Source organism: Cervus elaphus, chromosome 6, assembly GCF_910594005.1.
Source record: "Cervus elaphus chromosome 6, mCerEla1.1, whole genome shotgun sequence".
Taxonomy (NCBI): Eukaryota; Metazoa; Chordata; class Mammalia; order Artiodactyla; family Cervidae; genus Cervus; species Cervus elaphus.
In genome coordinates, this window is record NC_057820.1 from 17,054,809 (window position 1) to 17,070,888 (window position 16,080).

The window sequence follows — 16,080 nt, forward strand, 5'->3', positions numbered from 1 at the left end:
TTCATCCATCTCATTAGGACTGGTTCAAATGACTTCTTTTTAATGGCTGAGTAATATTCCATGGTGTATATGTACCACCGCTTCCTTATCCATTCATCTGCTGATGGGCATCTAGGTTGCTTCCATGTCCTGGCTATTATAAACAGTGCTGCGATGAACATTGGGGTGCACGTGTCTCTTTCAGATCTGGTTTCCTCAGTGTGTATGCCCAGAAGTGGGATTGCTGGGTCATATGGCAGTTCTATTTCCAGTTTTTTAAGGAATCTCCACACTGTTCTCCATAGTGGCTGTACTAGTTTGCATTCCCACCAACAGTGTAAGAGGGTTCCCTTTTCTCCACACCCTCTCCAGCATTTATTGCTTGTAGAGTTTTGGATAGCAGCCATCCTGACTGGCGTGTAATGGTACCTCATTGTGGTTTTGATTTGCATTTCTCTGATAATGAATGATGTTGAGCATCTTTTCATGTGTTTGTTAGCCATCTGTATGTCTTCTTTGGAGAAATGTCTGTTTAGGTCTTTGGCCCATTTTTTGATTGGGTCATTTATTTTTCTGGAATTGAGCTGCAGGAGTTGCTTGTATATTTTTGAGATTAATCCTTTGTCTGTTTCTTCATTTGCTATTATTTTCTCCCAATCTGAGGGCTGTCTTTTCACCGTACTTATAGTTTCCTTTGTAGTGCAAAAGCTTTTATCCCAGGAATGCAAGGATTCTTTAATATCCACAAATCAATCAATGTAATACACCACATTAACAAATTGAAAGATAAAAACCATATGATTATCTCATAGATACAGAGAAAGCCTTTGACAAAATTCAACACTCATTTATGATTAAAACTCTCCAAAAACCAGGAATAGAAGGAACATACCTCAACATAATAAAAGCTATATATGACAAACCCACAGCAAGCATCACCCTCAATGGTGAAAAATTGAAAGCATTTCCCCTGAAATCAGGAACAAGACAAGGGTGCCCACTCTCACCACTACTATTCAACATAGTGTTGGAAGTTTTGGCCACAGCAATCAGAGCAGAAAAAGAAGTAAAAGGAATCCAGATAGGAAAAGAAGAAGTGAAACTCTCGCTGTTTGCAGATGACATGATCCTCTACATAGAAAACCCTAAAGACTCTACCAGAAAATTACTAGAGCTAATCAATGAATATAGTAAAGTTGCAGGATATAAAATTAACACACAGAAATCCCTTGCATTCCTATATACTAACAATGAAAAAACAGAAAGAGAAATTAAGGAAACAATACCATTCACCATTGCAACAAAAAGAATAAAATACTTAGGAGTATATCTACCTAAAGAAACAAAGGACCTATACATAGAAAACTATAAAACACTGATGAAAGAAATCAAAGAGGACACAAACAGATGGAGAAACATACCGTGTTCATGGATTGGAAGAATCAATATTGTCAAAATGGCTATTCTACCCAAAGCAGTCTATAGATTCAATGCAATCCCTATCAAGCTACCAACGGTATTTTTCACAGAACTAGACCAAAGAATTTCACAATTTGTATGTAAATACAAAAAACCTCGAATAGCCAAAGTAATCTTGAGAAAGAAGAATGGAACTGGAGGAATCAACCTGCCTGACTTCAGACTCTACTACAAAGCCACAGTCATCAAGACAGAATGGTACTGGCACAAAGACAGAAATATAGATCAATGGAACAGAATAGAAAGCCCAGAGATAAATCCACGAACCTATGGACACCTTGTCTTTGACAAAGGAGGCAAGGATATACAATGGAAAAAAGACAACCTCTTTAACAAGTGGTGCTGGGAAAACTGATCGACCACTTGTAAAAGAATGAAACTAGAACACTTTCTAACACCACACACAAAAATAAACTCAAAATGGATTAAAGATCTAAATGTAAGACCAGAAACTATAAAACTCCTAGAGGAGAACATAGGCAAAACACTCTCCGACATAAATCACAGCAAGATCCTCTATGACCCACCTCCCAGAATATTGGAAATAAAAGCAAAACTAAACAAATAGGACCTAATGAAACTTAAAAGCTTTTCCTTCTTTTCTTTTCTCACCTATTTGTAAGCCCTCCTCAGACAACTATTTGGCCTTTTTTGCATTTCTTTTTCTTGCAGATGGTCTTGATACCCGCCTCCTGTACAATGTCAGGAACCTCCATCCATAGTTCTTCAGGCACTCTATCTTATCAGATCTAATCCCTTGAATCTGTTTATCACTTCCACTGTATAATCCTAAGGGATTTGATTTAGGTTATACCTGAATAGTCTCCTGGTTTTCCCTACTTTCTTCAGTTTAAGTCTCAATTTGTCAATAAGGAGTTGATGATCTAAGCCACAGTCAGTTCCTGGTCTTTTTTTTTTCGCTGACTGTATAGAGCTTCTCCATCTTTGGCTGCAAAGAATATAATCAATCTGATTTCGGTATTGATCATCTGGAGATGTCCATGTGTACGGTCTTCTCTTGTGTTGTTGAAAGAGGGTGTTTGCTATGACCAGTGCGTTCTCTTGGCAAAACTCTGTTAGCCTTTGCCCTGCTTCATTTTGTACTCCAAGGCCAAATTTGCCTGTTACTCTAGGTATCTCTTGACTTCCTCCTTTTGCATTCCAGTCCCCTATGATGAAAAGGACATCTTTTTTGGCTCTTAGTTCTAGGTCTTCATAGAACCGTTCAGCTTCTTCGACATTATTGGTTGCGGCATAGGGATCTTGCTTCCATCACCAGTCATATCCACAACTGGGTGGTGGTTTCGCTTTGGCTCTGTCTCTTCATTCTTTGAGGAGTTATTTCTCCACTGATCTCCAGTAGCCTATTGGGCATCTACTGACCTGAGGAGTTCATCTTTCAGTGTCCTATCTTTTTGCCTTTTCATACTGCTTGTGGGGTTCTCAAGGCAAGAATTCTGAAGTGGTTTGCGGTTCCCTTCTCCAGTGGACCATGTTTTGTCAGAACTCTCCACCATGACCCGTCCAACTTGGGTGGCCCTTCATGGTATGGCTCATAGTGAGTTAGACAAGGCTGTCATCCCGTGTGATCAAATTGGTTAGTTTTCTGTGATTGTGATTTTCATTCTGTCTGCCCTCTGAGGAACTAGGATAAGAGGCTTATGGAAGCTTCCTGATGGGAGAGACTGAGAGAAACTGACTGTGGGGGAAAGTGGGTCCTCTTCTGATGGGTGGAGCCATGCTCAGGAAATCTTTAATCCAATTTTCTTTTGATGGGTGGGGCTGTGTTCCCTCCCTTTTGTTTGGCCTGAGGCCAAACTATGGTGGAGGTAATAAAGATAATGGTGACATCCTTCAAAAGGTCTCATCCCAACTCTGCAGCAGGCCACCCCTGACCCACACGTCCTCTGGAGACTCCTGGACACTCTTGGAGAAGTCTGGGTCAGTCCTTTGTGGGGTCACTGCGCCTTTTTCCTGGGTCCTGGTGTGCACAAGGTTTTGTTTGTGCCCTTCAAGAGTCTGTTTCCCCAGTCCTGTGTAAGTGCTGGCAGCTCTATGGTGGGGTTAATGGTGAGCTCCTCCAAGAGGGCTAATACCATACCCTGGTTTGCTGCAACCAGAGCCCCTCAGAGCCCCTGCCCCTGCAGCAGGCCACTGACGCGTATCTCCACAGGAGAAGTCAAGTGGGCCTTCAGAAGTATCACTACAAACAAAGGTAGTGGATGTGATGGAATTCCAGTTGAGCTATTTCAAATCCTGAAAGATGATGCTGTGACAGTGCTGCCCTCAATGTGCCAGCAAATTTGGAAAACTCGGCAGTGGCCACAGGACTGGAAAAGGTCAGTTTTCATTCCAATCCCAAAGAAAGGCAATGCCAAAGAATGCTCAAACTGCCACACAATTGCACTCATCTCACACGCTAGTAAAGTAATGCTCAAAATTCTCCAAGCCAGGCTTCAACAGTACGTGAACCGTGAACTTCCAGATGTTCAAGCTGGATTTAGAAAAGGCAGAGGAACCAGAGATCAAATTGCTAACATCTGCTGGATCATCGAAGAAGCAAGAGAGTTCCAGAAAACCATTTAGTTCTGCTTTATTAACTATGTGAAAGCCTTTGAGTGTGTGCATCACAACAAACTGTGGAAAGTTCTTAAAGAGATGGGAATACCAGACCACCTGACCTGCCTCCTGAGAAATGTGTGTGCAGGTCAAGAAGCAGTAGTTAGAACCGGACATGGATCAACAGACTGGTTCCAAATAGGGAAAGGAGTATGTCAAGGCTTACTGTCACCCTGCTTATTTAACTTATATGCAGAGTCCATCATGAGAAACACTGGGCTGGATGAAGCACAAGCTGGAATCAAGATTGCCAGGAGAAATATCAATAACCTCAGATATGCAGATAACACCACCCTTATGGCAGAAAACAAAGACCTAAAGAGCCTCTTGATGAAAGTGAAAGAGGAGAGTGAAAAAGTTGGCTTAAGGCTCAACATTCAGAAAACTAAGATCATGGCATCTAGTTCCATCACTTCATGGCAAATAGATGGGGAAACAATGGGAACAGTGAGAGACTATTTTTGGGGGCTCCAGAATCTTCCGTCCTAAAGGAAATCAGTCTGCAGATGGTGACTGCAGCCATGAAATTAAAAGATGCTTGCTTCTTGGAAGAAAAGCTATGACCAACCTAGACAGCATATTAAAAAGCAGAGACATTACTTTGCCAACAAAGGTCCATCTGGTCAAAGCTATTGTTTTTCCAGTAATCTTGTATGGATGTGAGACTTGGACTATAAAGAAAGCTGAGCACTGAAGAATTGATGCTTTTGAATTGTGGTGTTGAAGAAGACTCTTGACAATCCCTTGGATAACAAGGAGATCCAGTCAGTCAATCCTAAAGGAAATCAGTCCTGATTATTCTTTGGAAGGACCGATGCTGACGTTCCAGTACTTCGGTTACCTGATCCGAAGAACTGATGCATTGGAAGTGCCCCTGATTTGGGTAACACTGAAGGCAGGAGGAGAAGGGGATGACAGAGGATAAGACGGTTGGATGGTATCAGTGACTCAATGGACATGAATTTGAGTAAGCTCTGGGAGTTGGTGATGGACAGGAGATCCTGGCGTGCTGCAATCCATGTAGTCACAGACAGACACGACTGAGCAACTGAACTGAACTGAACTACTTTCTGCTGCACAGCAGAGTAAATCGCCACACGTGTACATGTAGGTCCTCTGTCACCAGAGAGCATTGAGTGGTGTTTCCTGTGGTATACAGGAGGCTCTCATTAGTTGTCTGTTTTATACACAATAGTATATATATATGTCAAGGCTGTATATTGTCTCCCTGCTTATTTAACTCATATGCAGAGTACATCATGAGAAACGCTGGGCTAGATGAAGCACAAGCTGGAATCAAGATTGCCAGGAGAAATAGCAATAACCTCAGATATGCAGATGACACCACCCTTATGGCAGAAAGTGAAGAAGAACTAAAGAGCCTCTTGATGAAAGTGAAAGAAAAGAGTGAAAAATTTGACTTAAAGTTCAACATTCAGAAAGCTAAGATAATGGCGTCTGTCCCATCACTTTATGGCGAATAGATGGGGAAACAGTGACAGACTTTATTTTTGGGGGCACCAAAATCACTGCAGATGGTGACTGCAGCCATGAAATTAAAAGATGCTTACTCCTTAGAAGAAAAGCTATGACCAATCTAGACAGCATATTTAAAAGCAGAGACATTACTTTGCCCACCAAGGTGCATCTAGTCAAGGCTGTGGTTTTTCCAGTAGTCATGTATGGATGTGAGAGTTGGACTATAAACAAAGCTGAGTGCCAAAGAATTGATGCTTTTGGAACTGTGGTGTTGGTGAAGACTCTTGGGTCCCTTAGAGTGCAAGGAGATCCAATCAATCCATCCTAAAGGAAATCAGTCCTGAATATTCATTGGAAGGACTGATGCTAAAGCCGAAACTGCAGTCCCTTGGTCACCTGATTTTGGCAAAGAACTGTCTCATTTGAAAAGACCCTGATGCTGGGAAAGATTGAGGGCAGGAGGAGAAGGGGAAGACAGAGGATGAGATGGCTGGATGGCATTACGAACTCAATGGACATGAGTTTGAGTAAACTCCAAGAGTTGGTGATGGCCAGGGAGGCCTAGTGCGCTGCAGTCCATGAGGTTGCAAAGAGTCGGACACGACTGAGCTACTGAACTGAACTGAGTATATATATGTGTCAATCTCAATCTCCCAATTCATCCCACCCTGTTTCCCCACTTGGTATCTATACATTTGTTTGTTCTCTGCGTCTGTGTCTCAGAGAGCTTTTACGACTACCTTGTCTCACTCCAGGCATTCCCTTTCAGGTGCCCCGCTTACTTCCTTTATAACTATCCAACATAATTTTCATTTGTGAAATATCTTACCATTCATCTCCTGTACTAAAATGTAGATTCCATGAGCTCTGGGAATCATACTTGCTTTATTTGCCTTTGTATTCACAATTCTTTATTTATCCTTATATTCATGGCTCTGAATATTGCCTATCATATATAAGAGACCAGTAAATATTTATGAGTAAATAAGTGAGTGAATTAATCAGTAGTATAGGATCACTAAAGGTTGTTTGTGTCAAAGAATCAATCATTGTTCATTTCAGATGAGCAAATACGACTTGGTCCTTCCTGCGTGACATTGACTTTTGGTCAGTTCAACCAAGATAGCTTTCAGAAAAAAAAAAAATTTCCATGTGGAAATACAGCTGTAAATATCAGGATTTGTATGAAAAGTTCATTACATTTTTTAACAGTGTATTGTTCACTTAGCATGAAGACTGCTTGAATACCATATGCTTGTACTATCTAAGAAATGAGCTACTTTACATAGTTGCATTACTCATAGGAATAAAATAGTGCTTATTAATTCTTAAGATCAAGATATACATCAACTTATTTTGAATAATGTAAATAGTTATCTACTTTAAATCAGTTTGACAAAAGCTTAAGTTTGCTTAAGCACTGCCTGAGCAAAATATGCAGTTATTTTGTAAACATCTTCTGTAGGCAGTTACATATTCATCTCTGGGTGCAGATAGGTTGGCTATTCAAGCATGTGTTGTTAGCCTTCTCAATTTCTAATCTATCTTCAGTTTTTTAAAGAAGATGGGTTTTATTTAACAAAGAGTAACTGTAAGCACATAATATCAGAATTCCAACAGAAAAACAATTTATTGAAGATTTCCTAAAGAGAACAGTTTATTTGTTCTTCGAGATGATTTCAAATTTTCTGTCAAGTTAACAACCAGACTACCTGCATGAAAGTACACCCTGTAGAATTGATTTATTATTGTTTGTTTGGTAGTCCCTGCTCTATTTGAGCGTGATTGTAAGAAATATGCTATCTATTGTAAGAATGTGAGAAACATTTCTATTACAAGGATATTATAAGCTATATTCTTTTATTAGGTACCTTGGAAGAACATTTCTATAGTACGAGGAGCAGAAGTACTTCCTGAAGTGTGTGTTTTTCTTACCTAAGGATGTCGTGGACTATATAACTCACTAGGTTTTTTCTCCTGTGTATTTGATCCAAACTTCGTGACTAAAATGTGGCAAATATAGAGATCTTTTTCCAGTCCATGTGCCTAACCTTGATTTTTAAAAAAATTTGCTTATTTTTGTTTTCTTTCTTACTTTTTGTTTATTGTGCTCAGCCAGTAAGACGTGTCCAGCTCTTTGGGACCCCATGGACTGTAGCCCACCGGACTCCTTTGTCCATGGGATTTCCCAGGCAAGAATACTGGAGTGGGCTGCCATTTTCTCCTCCAGGGGATCTTCCAGACCCAGGGATTGAAGCCACATCTCCTGCACTGGCAGGCGGATTCTTTACCACTGAGCCATCTGGGAAGCTTTTGTTTATAATTTGTGTCCTTCCATGTTACCTAAAGAGTTTCTAGAATTTGTTTGTACAGACAGGCAGCATGAAAACAACCATATTTAGGAAACATCCCTTTTAAAGGCAGGATGCTGGCTTTACAAGGAATACGATGCTGAGTAAGATATATTTCCTCCCTTTGGGTGAAATTTGAAGAGTAAATAAGAATACAAAATATTGTTTAATTTTATAATAGAGAGCTATCATTATGGTGTTAGGAGACACAGAATTCCCTTTTAGCTATAAAGAGATTTTTAAAAAATAATATTCCAGACGCATCCAGTTATATAGCTATTATAGTACTCTTTCTTTTCATATTACAGTCTGTCAGGTTTTGTTTTCTTATTCTATTTGTTGAACCTTACCAGTTTAAGAGTGATTTATTCTTTTTTAAAAAATATTTTTACTTATTTTTGGCTGTGCTGAGTCTTTGTTGCTGTGTGGGCTTTTATCTAGTTGTGGCGAATGGGGGGTACTCATTGTTGAGTGTGTGGGCTTCTCATTGCAGGGGCTTCTCTTGTTGTGGAACATGTGCTCTAGGGCCTTGGACTTCAGTAGTTCAGACTCCAGGCTCTAGAGCACAGGCTCTGTGGTTGTGGTGCCTGGACTTAGTTGCCCAGGGGCATGTGGGATTGTCCCAGATCAGGGATTGAACCTGTGTCTCCTGCGTTGGCAGGCAGATTCTAATCCACTGAGCCACCAGGGAAGCCCTGATTTATTCTTAAGTACATTCATTGTAGATTTTTTTTTAAGTATATTTAATGACCTTCTCATTCATATTCTTTATTTGATTCTTTTGGCTAACCGTCTTGTTTTGGGAATTACTGAAGTTAGAATTTAGAAAGTCTGATATACGAGTTTAGTGAATTCTGTATTTTAGCCTAGGACTTAACACTAGATAAGTCCCTGAATTTTACCCTCTGATATGTCTTTTTCTTTGCCATCAAAGCAGTTTACCACCTTTCTCTAATTTCTTAATTTAGATTTCTTCCGAGAAATTATATTTTCTTAAGTTTATTAGTAAGATTAGTTCAAATGTTATAGATAAGTAATTTTTGGCTTTTACATTTCATTTATTTACTCATCATCCCAGAAATTATTTTACATGCACAAAGAAATGTGGCTAGGTATGATTTATTGTAAGAGTTGTATTTTAAGCTTACTCAGATCCGAAATAACTGTGCAAGCATATATGTTTTTTAAACTTGATTTTCAAGTCACACCACACCTTTAAAAGCACACAATAGAAGAAAAAAGTTGACAGAGCTGTATTAAAAATGTTTTTGTCATCCACAGGTTTTTGGAAACGCTCCGCCAAATACAATGACAGAAAAATTTTCTGATCTGCTGCAGTTCACAACACAAGTCTCACGACTGATGGTGACAGAAATTCGAAGGAGAGCATCAAACAAATCCACAGGTATTTGTCACAGAAACCAGCCAAAACTGATTTATTTGAAGAGACAGTTTGGTAAAAGTGCTATTAAAACCAAGCAGAAAATTGACCCAGTTCTAAGCCCAGAGGCTTTAATACAGTTTCCCATTCCCTTTCTTGCGGTCACATGCTTCTGTTGGTATCAGCACCTCCTCCTCTCAAGTGGAGTGGGACTGCTTCCCACGGACCACTGCTGCCCCTGCCCTCACCGTTTAACACACTCTGTTCCCTTCTGAACAAAATCCAAATTCCTAGCATGACATTCAGCACAAACTCAGGGTCTGGAAATACACACACACACATATACACTCTGGAAATACACACACACAAACACTCTGGAAATACACAAACACGCACGCGTGCATGTGTGCGCTTGCCTACCCTTTTTTATTTCTTGTTATCTTTTTCTGTTATATTTCAGTGTATTTCAACCAAAATAAGTTGCTTATAGTCCTGTGTGTGCTCTTTTTTCCTATCCCTGTGATACATCACCGAGGAAGAAGCATCTCCCCCATCCCCGTATCTTAGTACATCTAAATCTCAGTTTGGATTAAGTCGCACTTCCTAGACAGAATGTTTCTTGATTCCCTTAATCAAAGAAACAGTTCTCTCTCATCTGTTTAGCTTCCCAAGTGATGTTTATGTATGTATCTTTCTAGCAGACCATCTTTCTTCTTTCCAGTAGACCATAACCTACAGTCTTTACCACAGGCCTTTACACAGTAGGCCTTTTGTAATCACTGCCCAAATAACTGTTCTTACTCATAATTAGGTAATTTTAAATTTCATAAAGTATTATTCCTTTTAATCAGGATTAAAATAAGCTGTTTTGGTTATAATTACCATTAGTCATTTTCTAAAGCAGCAATAAATTTGAAGGATTTTACCTTTATTTTTACCTCATTGTTTTGGTTTTGTAGCAATTGTTTGAGTGATTGCTTTCCTACCGAAGCATTAGGCCAAAAAATCAGTAATTTAGGTTTTGCTTCTACTATCTGTTTGGAAAATCCCTTACTGTTTCCATCCATCGAATTACTATTTTTCCAATAGTAACAGTACTTACTGCCTTTGTTATATAATACTATTTTTTAATTTAGTTTTTATTTTTAGTTTTAAAAGTATACAGATGCATGGTTTTAAGGGTCAAATAGTTTATAGATTTATTAAAAACAGTATCTCCCTTCCACCATCCTGGTTCATCCTGTTTTCACTCTTAAGATGCAGTAACTTTTTACATCTCTTAACTGCTTTTGATATTTACTTCTCTGTCTCTAATGTGCTTACAGTGGGTGCCCTTGATTTTTCATATTTAGATTCTATCTTCTGACTTCCCACAAGAGCAGTGAGACTTTTAAGCTCACCACAAGTACCCCACAGATGCACACTTCTGTATCCCCATATCGTTCTATCACAATTTGATTAGCTCAGTATTCATTATAATATTGTGTCTGAAAACACTATGCAAAGTTGAGCAATATGGTATACTCTGATTACACTGCCTTTCTTGAAAACTTCTCCACATCTCTCACTAGTTAATAATTGCCTTTAAAAAAAAAAACTAGGTTTTCTACATTTTCATTAATACATTCTTCCTCCCCTACTCCTATGTTTTTCTGAATTTCCCCTTAATATGACTGAAGGTGTCAGATGTTCTGTCAATTTCATCTTGCAAATAGCTCTTCCAGAACCTTCTGCCTGCTTTGATCTGCGATAGTTGCTCTTTTGGCCAACTGGACGGCTGTCATTTTTACATCTTAACTTACATCATCCTGAGATGTCTTTCCACTTCTTTGAGATAGAGCCTTGGTTTCCTGAATCTCATGTCTTTTTTTCTCAAATTAACTTCCTCATTTTTGGTAACATATCTTTTCCAGCAGCTTCGTGAGAAAAGGTGCATTGCAGTTATCATTTTTGCTTTTGGATTTTTTTTGATTGTTTCATTGTTTTTAGAAATCTGTGAGTGAAACTTTCTTTGACTCTTGCTGTGTAAAATGAGTTCCTTCCTCTTATACAAGAAAGGTGATAAGTTTAGGGTGACGAGCTTTCAGGTACCAGGGCTTCAAACAGACTTTATCACGTCACATAGGATGGCTTTGTTGCAGAAAAGGGGAAACTTATAGAACCAGTCTTCAACAAGACAGAAGAAGTCACAGATCCATCACCCTCATCACCTCACAGAGAAGTGTGCATGGGATATTCCACCTGCCCAGAGCATAAATGCAGTCTTAACGGTGAAGAAATGCAAACTGTGATCTAAACTTTGAGTTCTGGACCTGAGTCCTTCCCTATTCGATATTTGTAGGAGTTGTGTGAGAATGGTAGCTGCTTAGTTCCAAGATATTTGGAGGCCCAGAGGAAATTACAAGCCCTCCTACAGAGAACAGAAGCTGCGAGGGTCCTAGGATGTTGAGCGTGGGTGCAGCACCTCTGGGAGCATGGGCAGTGGTAGGTCTTAGCTGGTCCTTCTCCAGGCGGCCCAGGGTGATGTCTCAAGGTCATTTTGGAAAACCTCACGGCTTGCATGACATTTATCCCCCTTTCAGTGGATACATCAGGTTCTGGATTCAAAATCATTTTATCTCAGAATTTAAAAATCATTTCTCCATTATATTCTAGATTCCTGTTCTCCTGTTGAGAAATCTGAAGCTATCTAGATTCTCAGTTCTTTCTCTATGGCCTTTTTTGTTTGTTTTTGTTTTGATTCTGTTTTTTATAGAAACGTTTAAAATCCTATCATTGACCCTCCTGTTCTAAAATTTCATGATAACATGCCTTGGAGTGGACTTATTTTTGTACATTATGCTGAGTACACTGGACCTGGGAATACATATCCTTTAATTTTGAGAAAGTTTCATGAATCATTACATAATAATATCCTCCCTTCTGTTTTCTTTTTCTTGTCAGATGAACCCCTAAGTCTCTTCCTTTCATTTTCTTATCTTTCCTCACTTGTTTTCTTTTTTTTTTTTAATACTCTATTTGCTAAAAGAGCTTTTCAGTTTTGCCATCTATTCCTTCTGTGAGTTTTGTTTTTTGTGACATGACACGTTTAATTTCTGAGAGATTCTGCCTTCCCCTACCTTTATTGGTGCTGTTTTTTCTTAGCTCTCTGAGGGGGTTTTTTTGTTGTTTGTTTTTTTAAGATTTTTTTTTCTTCTCACTAGTCTGTTTCTTTCAGGTTTTTTGTTGTTGTTTAGCTTATTTTTGTCTCAGTCTTTTAAAGAATGTCCTCACATGTCTCACCCTTGGCCCTCTGCTGCTGTATTAGAATGGAGCCTTGGAAGGTTGCCAGGCAGCCTTGCAGTTGTGGGTGGAGCCTGCAGCGGTGGCCTCAACCCAGGGTCATCTTGCTGAGACATTCTCTTGACCATCTTTCCCTTGAGCTAGACAGTCCCTGGGAAAGTACGTCCAGTCTTTACTTAGACAGTATATGTCTGACTCTGAAGACTTTAGAGGCTAAGTGGGAGACAGGTCTGAGGACCCTCAACATTTAGTACATGAGCTTTCTATTTCTACCTCATCTGTGATGCACCCACAACTGTGCTTGCTGTAATATCATTGTCCTCCTTCCAGCCCGGTCCAGACACCCTCAGTTTTTCCTTGTAGTGACTGAGTCTCCAGTCCAGTGCCCACATAGGAGCGAGGATCTGGGCTCTGGCTGCTCTTACACATACTGCTACGTCACCAGTCCTTCTGACCCACGTTCATTTCTGCTTCTAAAGGTGTTTAGTGCCACTCGTTCATTAGCCTCTGGAAAGTTCTGTTGTAGTTAGTTGCTTTTGTATTTTCCTTGCTATTGCTTTTAGATTCGAGAGTCTGCTAAATCACTTACTGCTAAATTCTCTGCTGTTTTAGTATTCAAAATGTTGTTGTTTTCACCTTTCCTGTTTTTGTTTTTGTTTTGTTTTGTTTTAGTTCTTATGGGTTTATACTTTTTACAAAGTCCTTTTAAACAACGATTTCAGTGGGTGTATTAGTGTGCATGGGCTGCTGTAACAAAATAACATAGACCAGTAGCTTAAACAACAGGAATTTTTCTTCACAGTTCTAGAGGCTGAAAGTTTGGGATCATGGTGCCAGCATGATTGGTTTCTGGTGAGATCTCTCCTGCTGGCTTGCGGATGGCTTCTTTCCCCATGTGGCCTCACCTACAGAAGAGAGAGAATTCTCTGATGTCTCTTCTTATAAGGGCATTAATTCTACCATGAGGGCCCCACCCTCCCAAAGACTGAACCCAGTTACTTCCCAAATGTTCCATCTCCAAATTCCATCACATGAGGGGGTTAAGGCTTCAAATATGAATTCTGAGGGGACACAATTCAGTTTATAGCAGCTAGGTTTCAGGATGGAAAAGAGATCAGTGCATGTGCTCAACCTTTCGTCTTAACAGGGGGCCCATCATGGAGTCTTTGGAGCAACAGACATTAAAGTGCTTTTAGATTGAGAACCAAAATCTCTTATTAATCAGAAACTACATTATATGAATTGATGCATAGCTTTTAAAATGAGGCAGTTTTAATTATGTTTGTACTCTTTGAAGCAAGTCTAGTGAGAGATGATTAAAATAGTTTAAAGTAACCTTCCACCCAAAATGGGGTTGCATACTTTTTTAATCTTTGTTGATTTCAATTGCTCCTATGGAAGTGAAAAGTCTTTCTAAAATATAAGATTTGTGTGTCTTATGCCTTTTTAACTATTTTAAATAGGTAGTGTGAAGGGAAATTTCTTAGTCACATGTTGACTCCAGTCATTGCAATTTCTTTCTGGTGTGATATTTTTAGGTTAAAAAAAAAAAATTCCAAAGCTTATTTATACTCTTGTCTGTTGCTGCCTTTATGAATATTTAATTTGCATGTTTGTAGAAAAACATTTTTCTGCATTGGAGATTTGTTATTCCTAAATCTCTTTACTATTTTATATCTGTAGGGCTATTTTTTAGAAATAATGGAAAGTATCTTAAATGGATGAGAAGATGTCTCATTGTTAATTACAGTAGTAATTACACACCTTTTTTTTTTTTTAACCTTCTATTTTGAAATACTTTGGGACTCACCAGGAGTTGCAAAATAGTACATAGAGCCCCTTTTTCCCTTCCTTTGTCCACTTCCTCCGCTGGTGACATCTTGTTTGTAGGTATTTTAAGGTATATTTTTTCATACTGTGTAAGTCCATGTCATTTTTAGTTTTAAACTCTTGAAATTAATTACAAATTAATTTCAAAAATTAACTTTGAAAATTAATTTTGAAATTAATTCAGAATCAGTGAGATTCAGTGCAATTTTGTAAGTTTTACCTCCAGAAGAGAAACCTTTTCAAATCACCCTATCTCAATTGATCTTTTGTCCTCTCTCTCCATGCCAGTTAGTAGTTATTCAGTCATCTTAAATGCTTCCTTTAGAGCTTCCATCATCATCTGAAAATATCTTGTTTATTTAGTTATTTAGCTTTATTGTCTGTTGTGTTCATACCTTTATCACCTAAAAGAATACACGTTATAGACTTGTTGTTGTTCAGTCGGTCAGTCGTGTCCGACTCTTTGCGACACCAGGGACTGCAGCACACCAGGCTTCCAGTCCACACCATCTCCCGGAGCCTGCTCAAACTCATGTTCATCGAGTCAGTGATGCCACCCAGCCATCTTGTCCTCTGTCGTTCCCTTCTCCTGCATTCAGTCTTTCCCAGCATCAGGGTCTTTTCTAATGAGTCAGCTCTTTGCATCAGGTGGCCAAAGTATTGGAGCTTCAGTTTCAGCTTCAGCCCCTCCAATGACTATTCAGGATTGATTTCCTTTAGGTTTGATCTCCTTGCAGTCCAAGGGCCTCTCAAGAGTCTTCACCAACACCACAGTTCAAAAGCATCAATTCTTCGGTGTTCAGCTTTCTTTATAGTCCAACTCTCACACCCATACATGACCACTGGAAAAACCATAGCTTTGACTAGACAGACCTTTGTTGGCAAAGTAATGTCTCTGCTTTTTAATATGCTATCTAGGTTTGTCATAGTTTTTCTTCCAAGGAGCAAGTGTCTTTTAATTTCATGGCTGCAGTCACCATCTGCCGCCCAAGAAAAAAGATTTTGGAGCCCAAGAAAATAAAGTCTGTCGCTGTTTCCATTGTTTCCCCATCTATTTGCCATGAAGTGATGGGACCAGATGTCATGATTAGGTGCTCAATAAATTTTTTACTGACTTTGCCATAGGATTTCTCTGCTCCCCCTCCCTCCCCATCATGCTTTGAAAATTGGAGGAGTGTTAGAAAAGCCAGCTAACGTGAGAAAAGCATAGTTTTGGAGTACCCCCTAAGTTAACCTTGCAATAAGAACTCTTGCTATTGAAATCTTTACATCTTTTCTTTCATTTTCAGTCTTGAACATTGGAAGTTTGATCAATGTTGTTATCAAAAGTACTTTCATGGAGATTTTTTGGATCTTTTCCTAGGAAAGAAATTCTAGATTTTGAGGTGCTAGGTGCATCCTGAATCATTTTCTTCTTGCATATCCTGTTCTGGTTCTCTGATTGATTGATTGATCAGTTGATTTTTATTGGTAAAAACATGACATGTGCCCTCTTCATAGAATTTTCCATGTACAATACAGTTAATTGTAAATGCAGTGTTGAACAGCAGGTCTCAAGAACTTGTTCATCTTCAGTAGCTGTAACTTCATACACAGTTATCAGCAGCTTCGCTTCCTCGTCGCAGCCTTTGGCAACACCATTCGACTTTCCCTCTGTGAGTTCAGCTGCTTTCAATACCT

The 16,080-nt window shown here is 39.2% G+C and overlaps 1 protein-coding gene across 6 annotated transcripts in view; it reads left to right on the forward strand.

The window, feature by feature from the left end:
* The window catches only part of WDFY3 (WD repeat and FYVE domain containing 3), a 282,380-nt gene that overhangs the window by 97,020 nt on the left and 169,280 nt on the right, over positions 1–16,080 (forward strand). For all 6 annotated transcript variants that reach the window (XM_043906285.1, XM_043906283.1, XM_043906282.1 and 3 more), the window contains one exon: positions 9,189–9,312. In XM_043906285.1, coding sequence (XP_043762220.1) covers positions 9,189–9,312 — 124 coding nt within the window. The remainder of the gene's footprint in view (positions 1–9,188; positions 9,313–16,080) is intronic.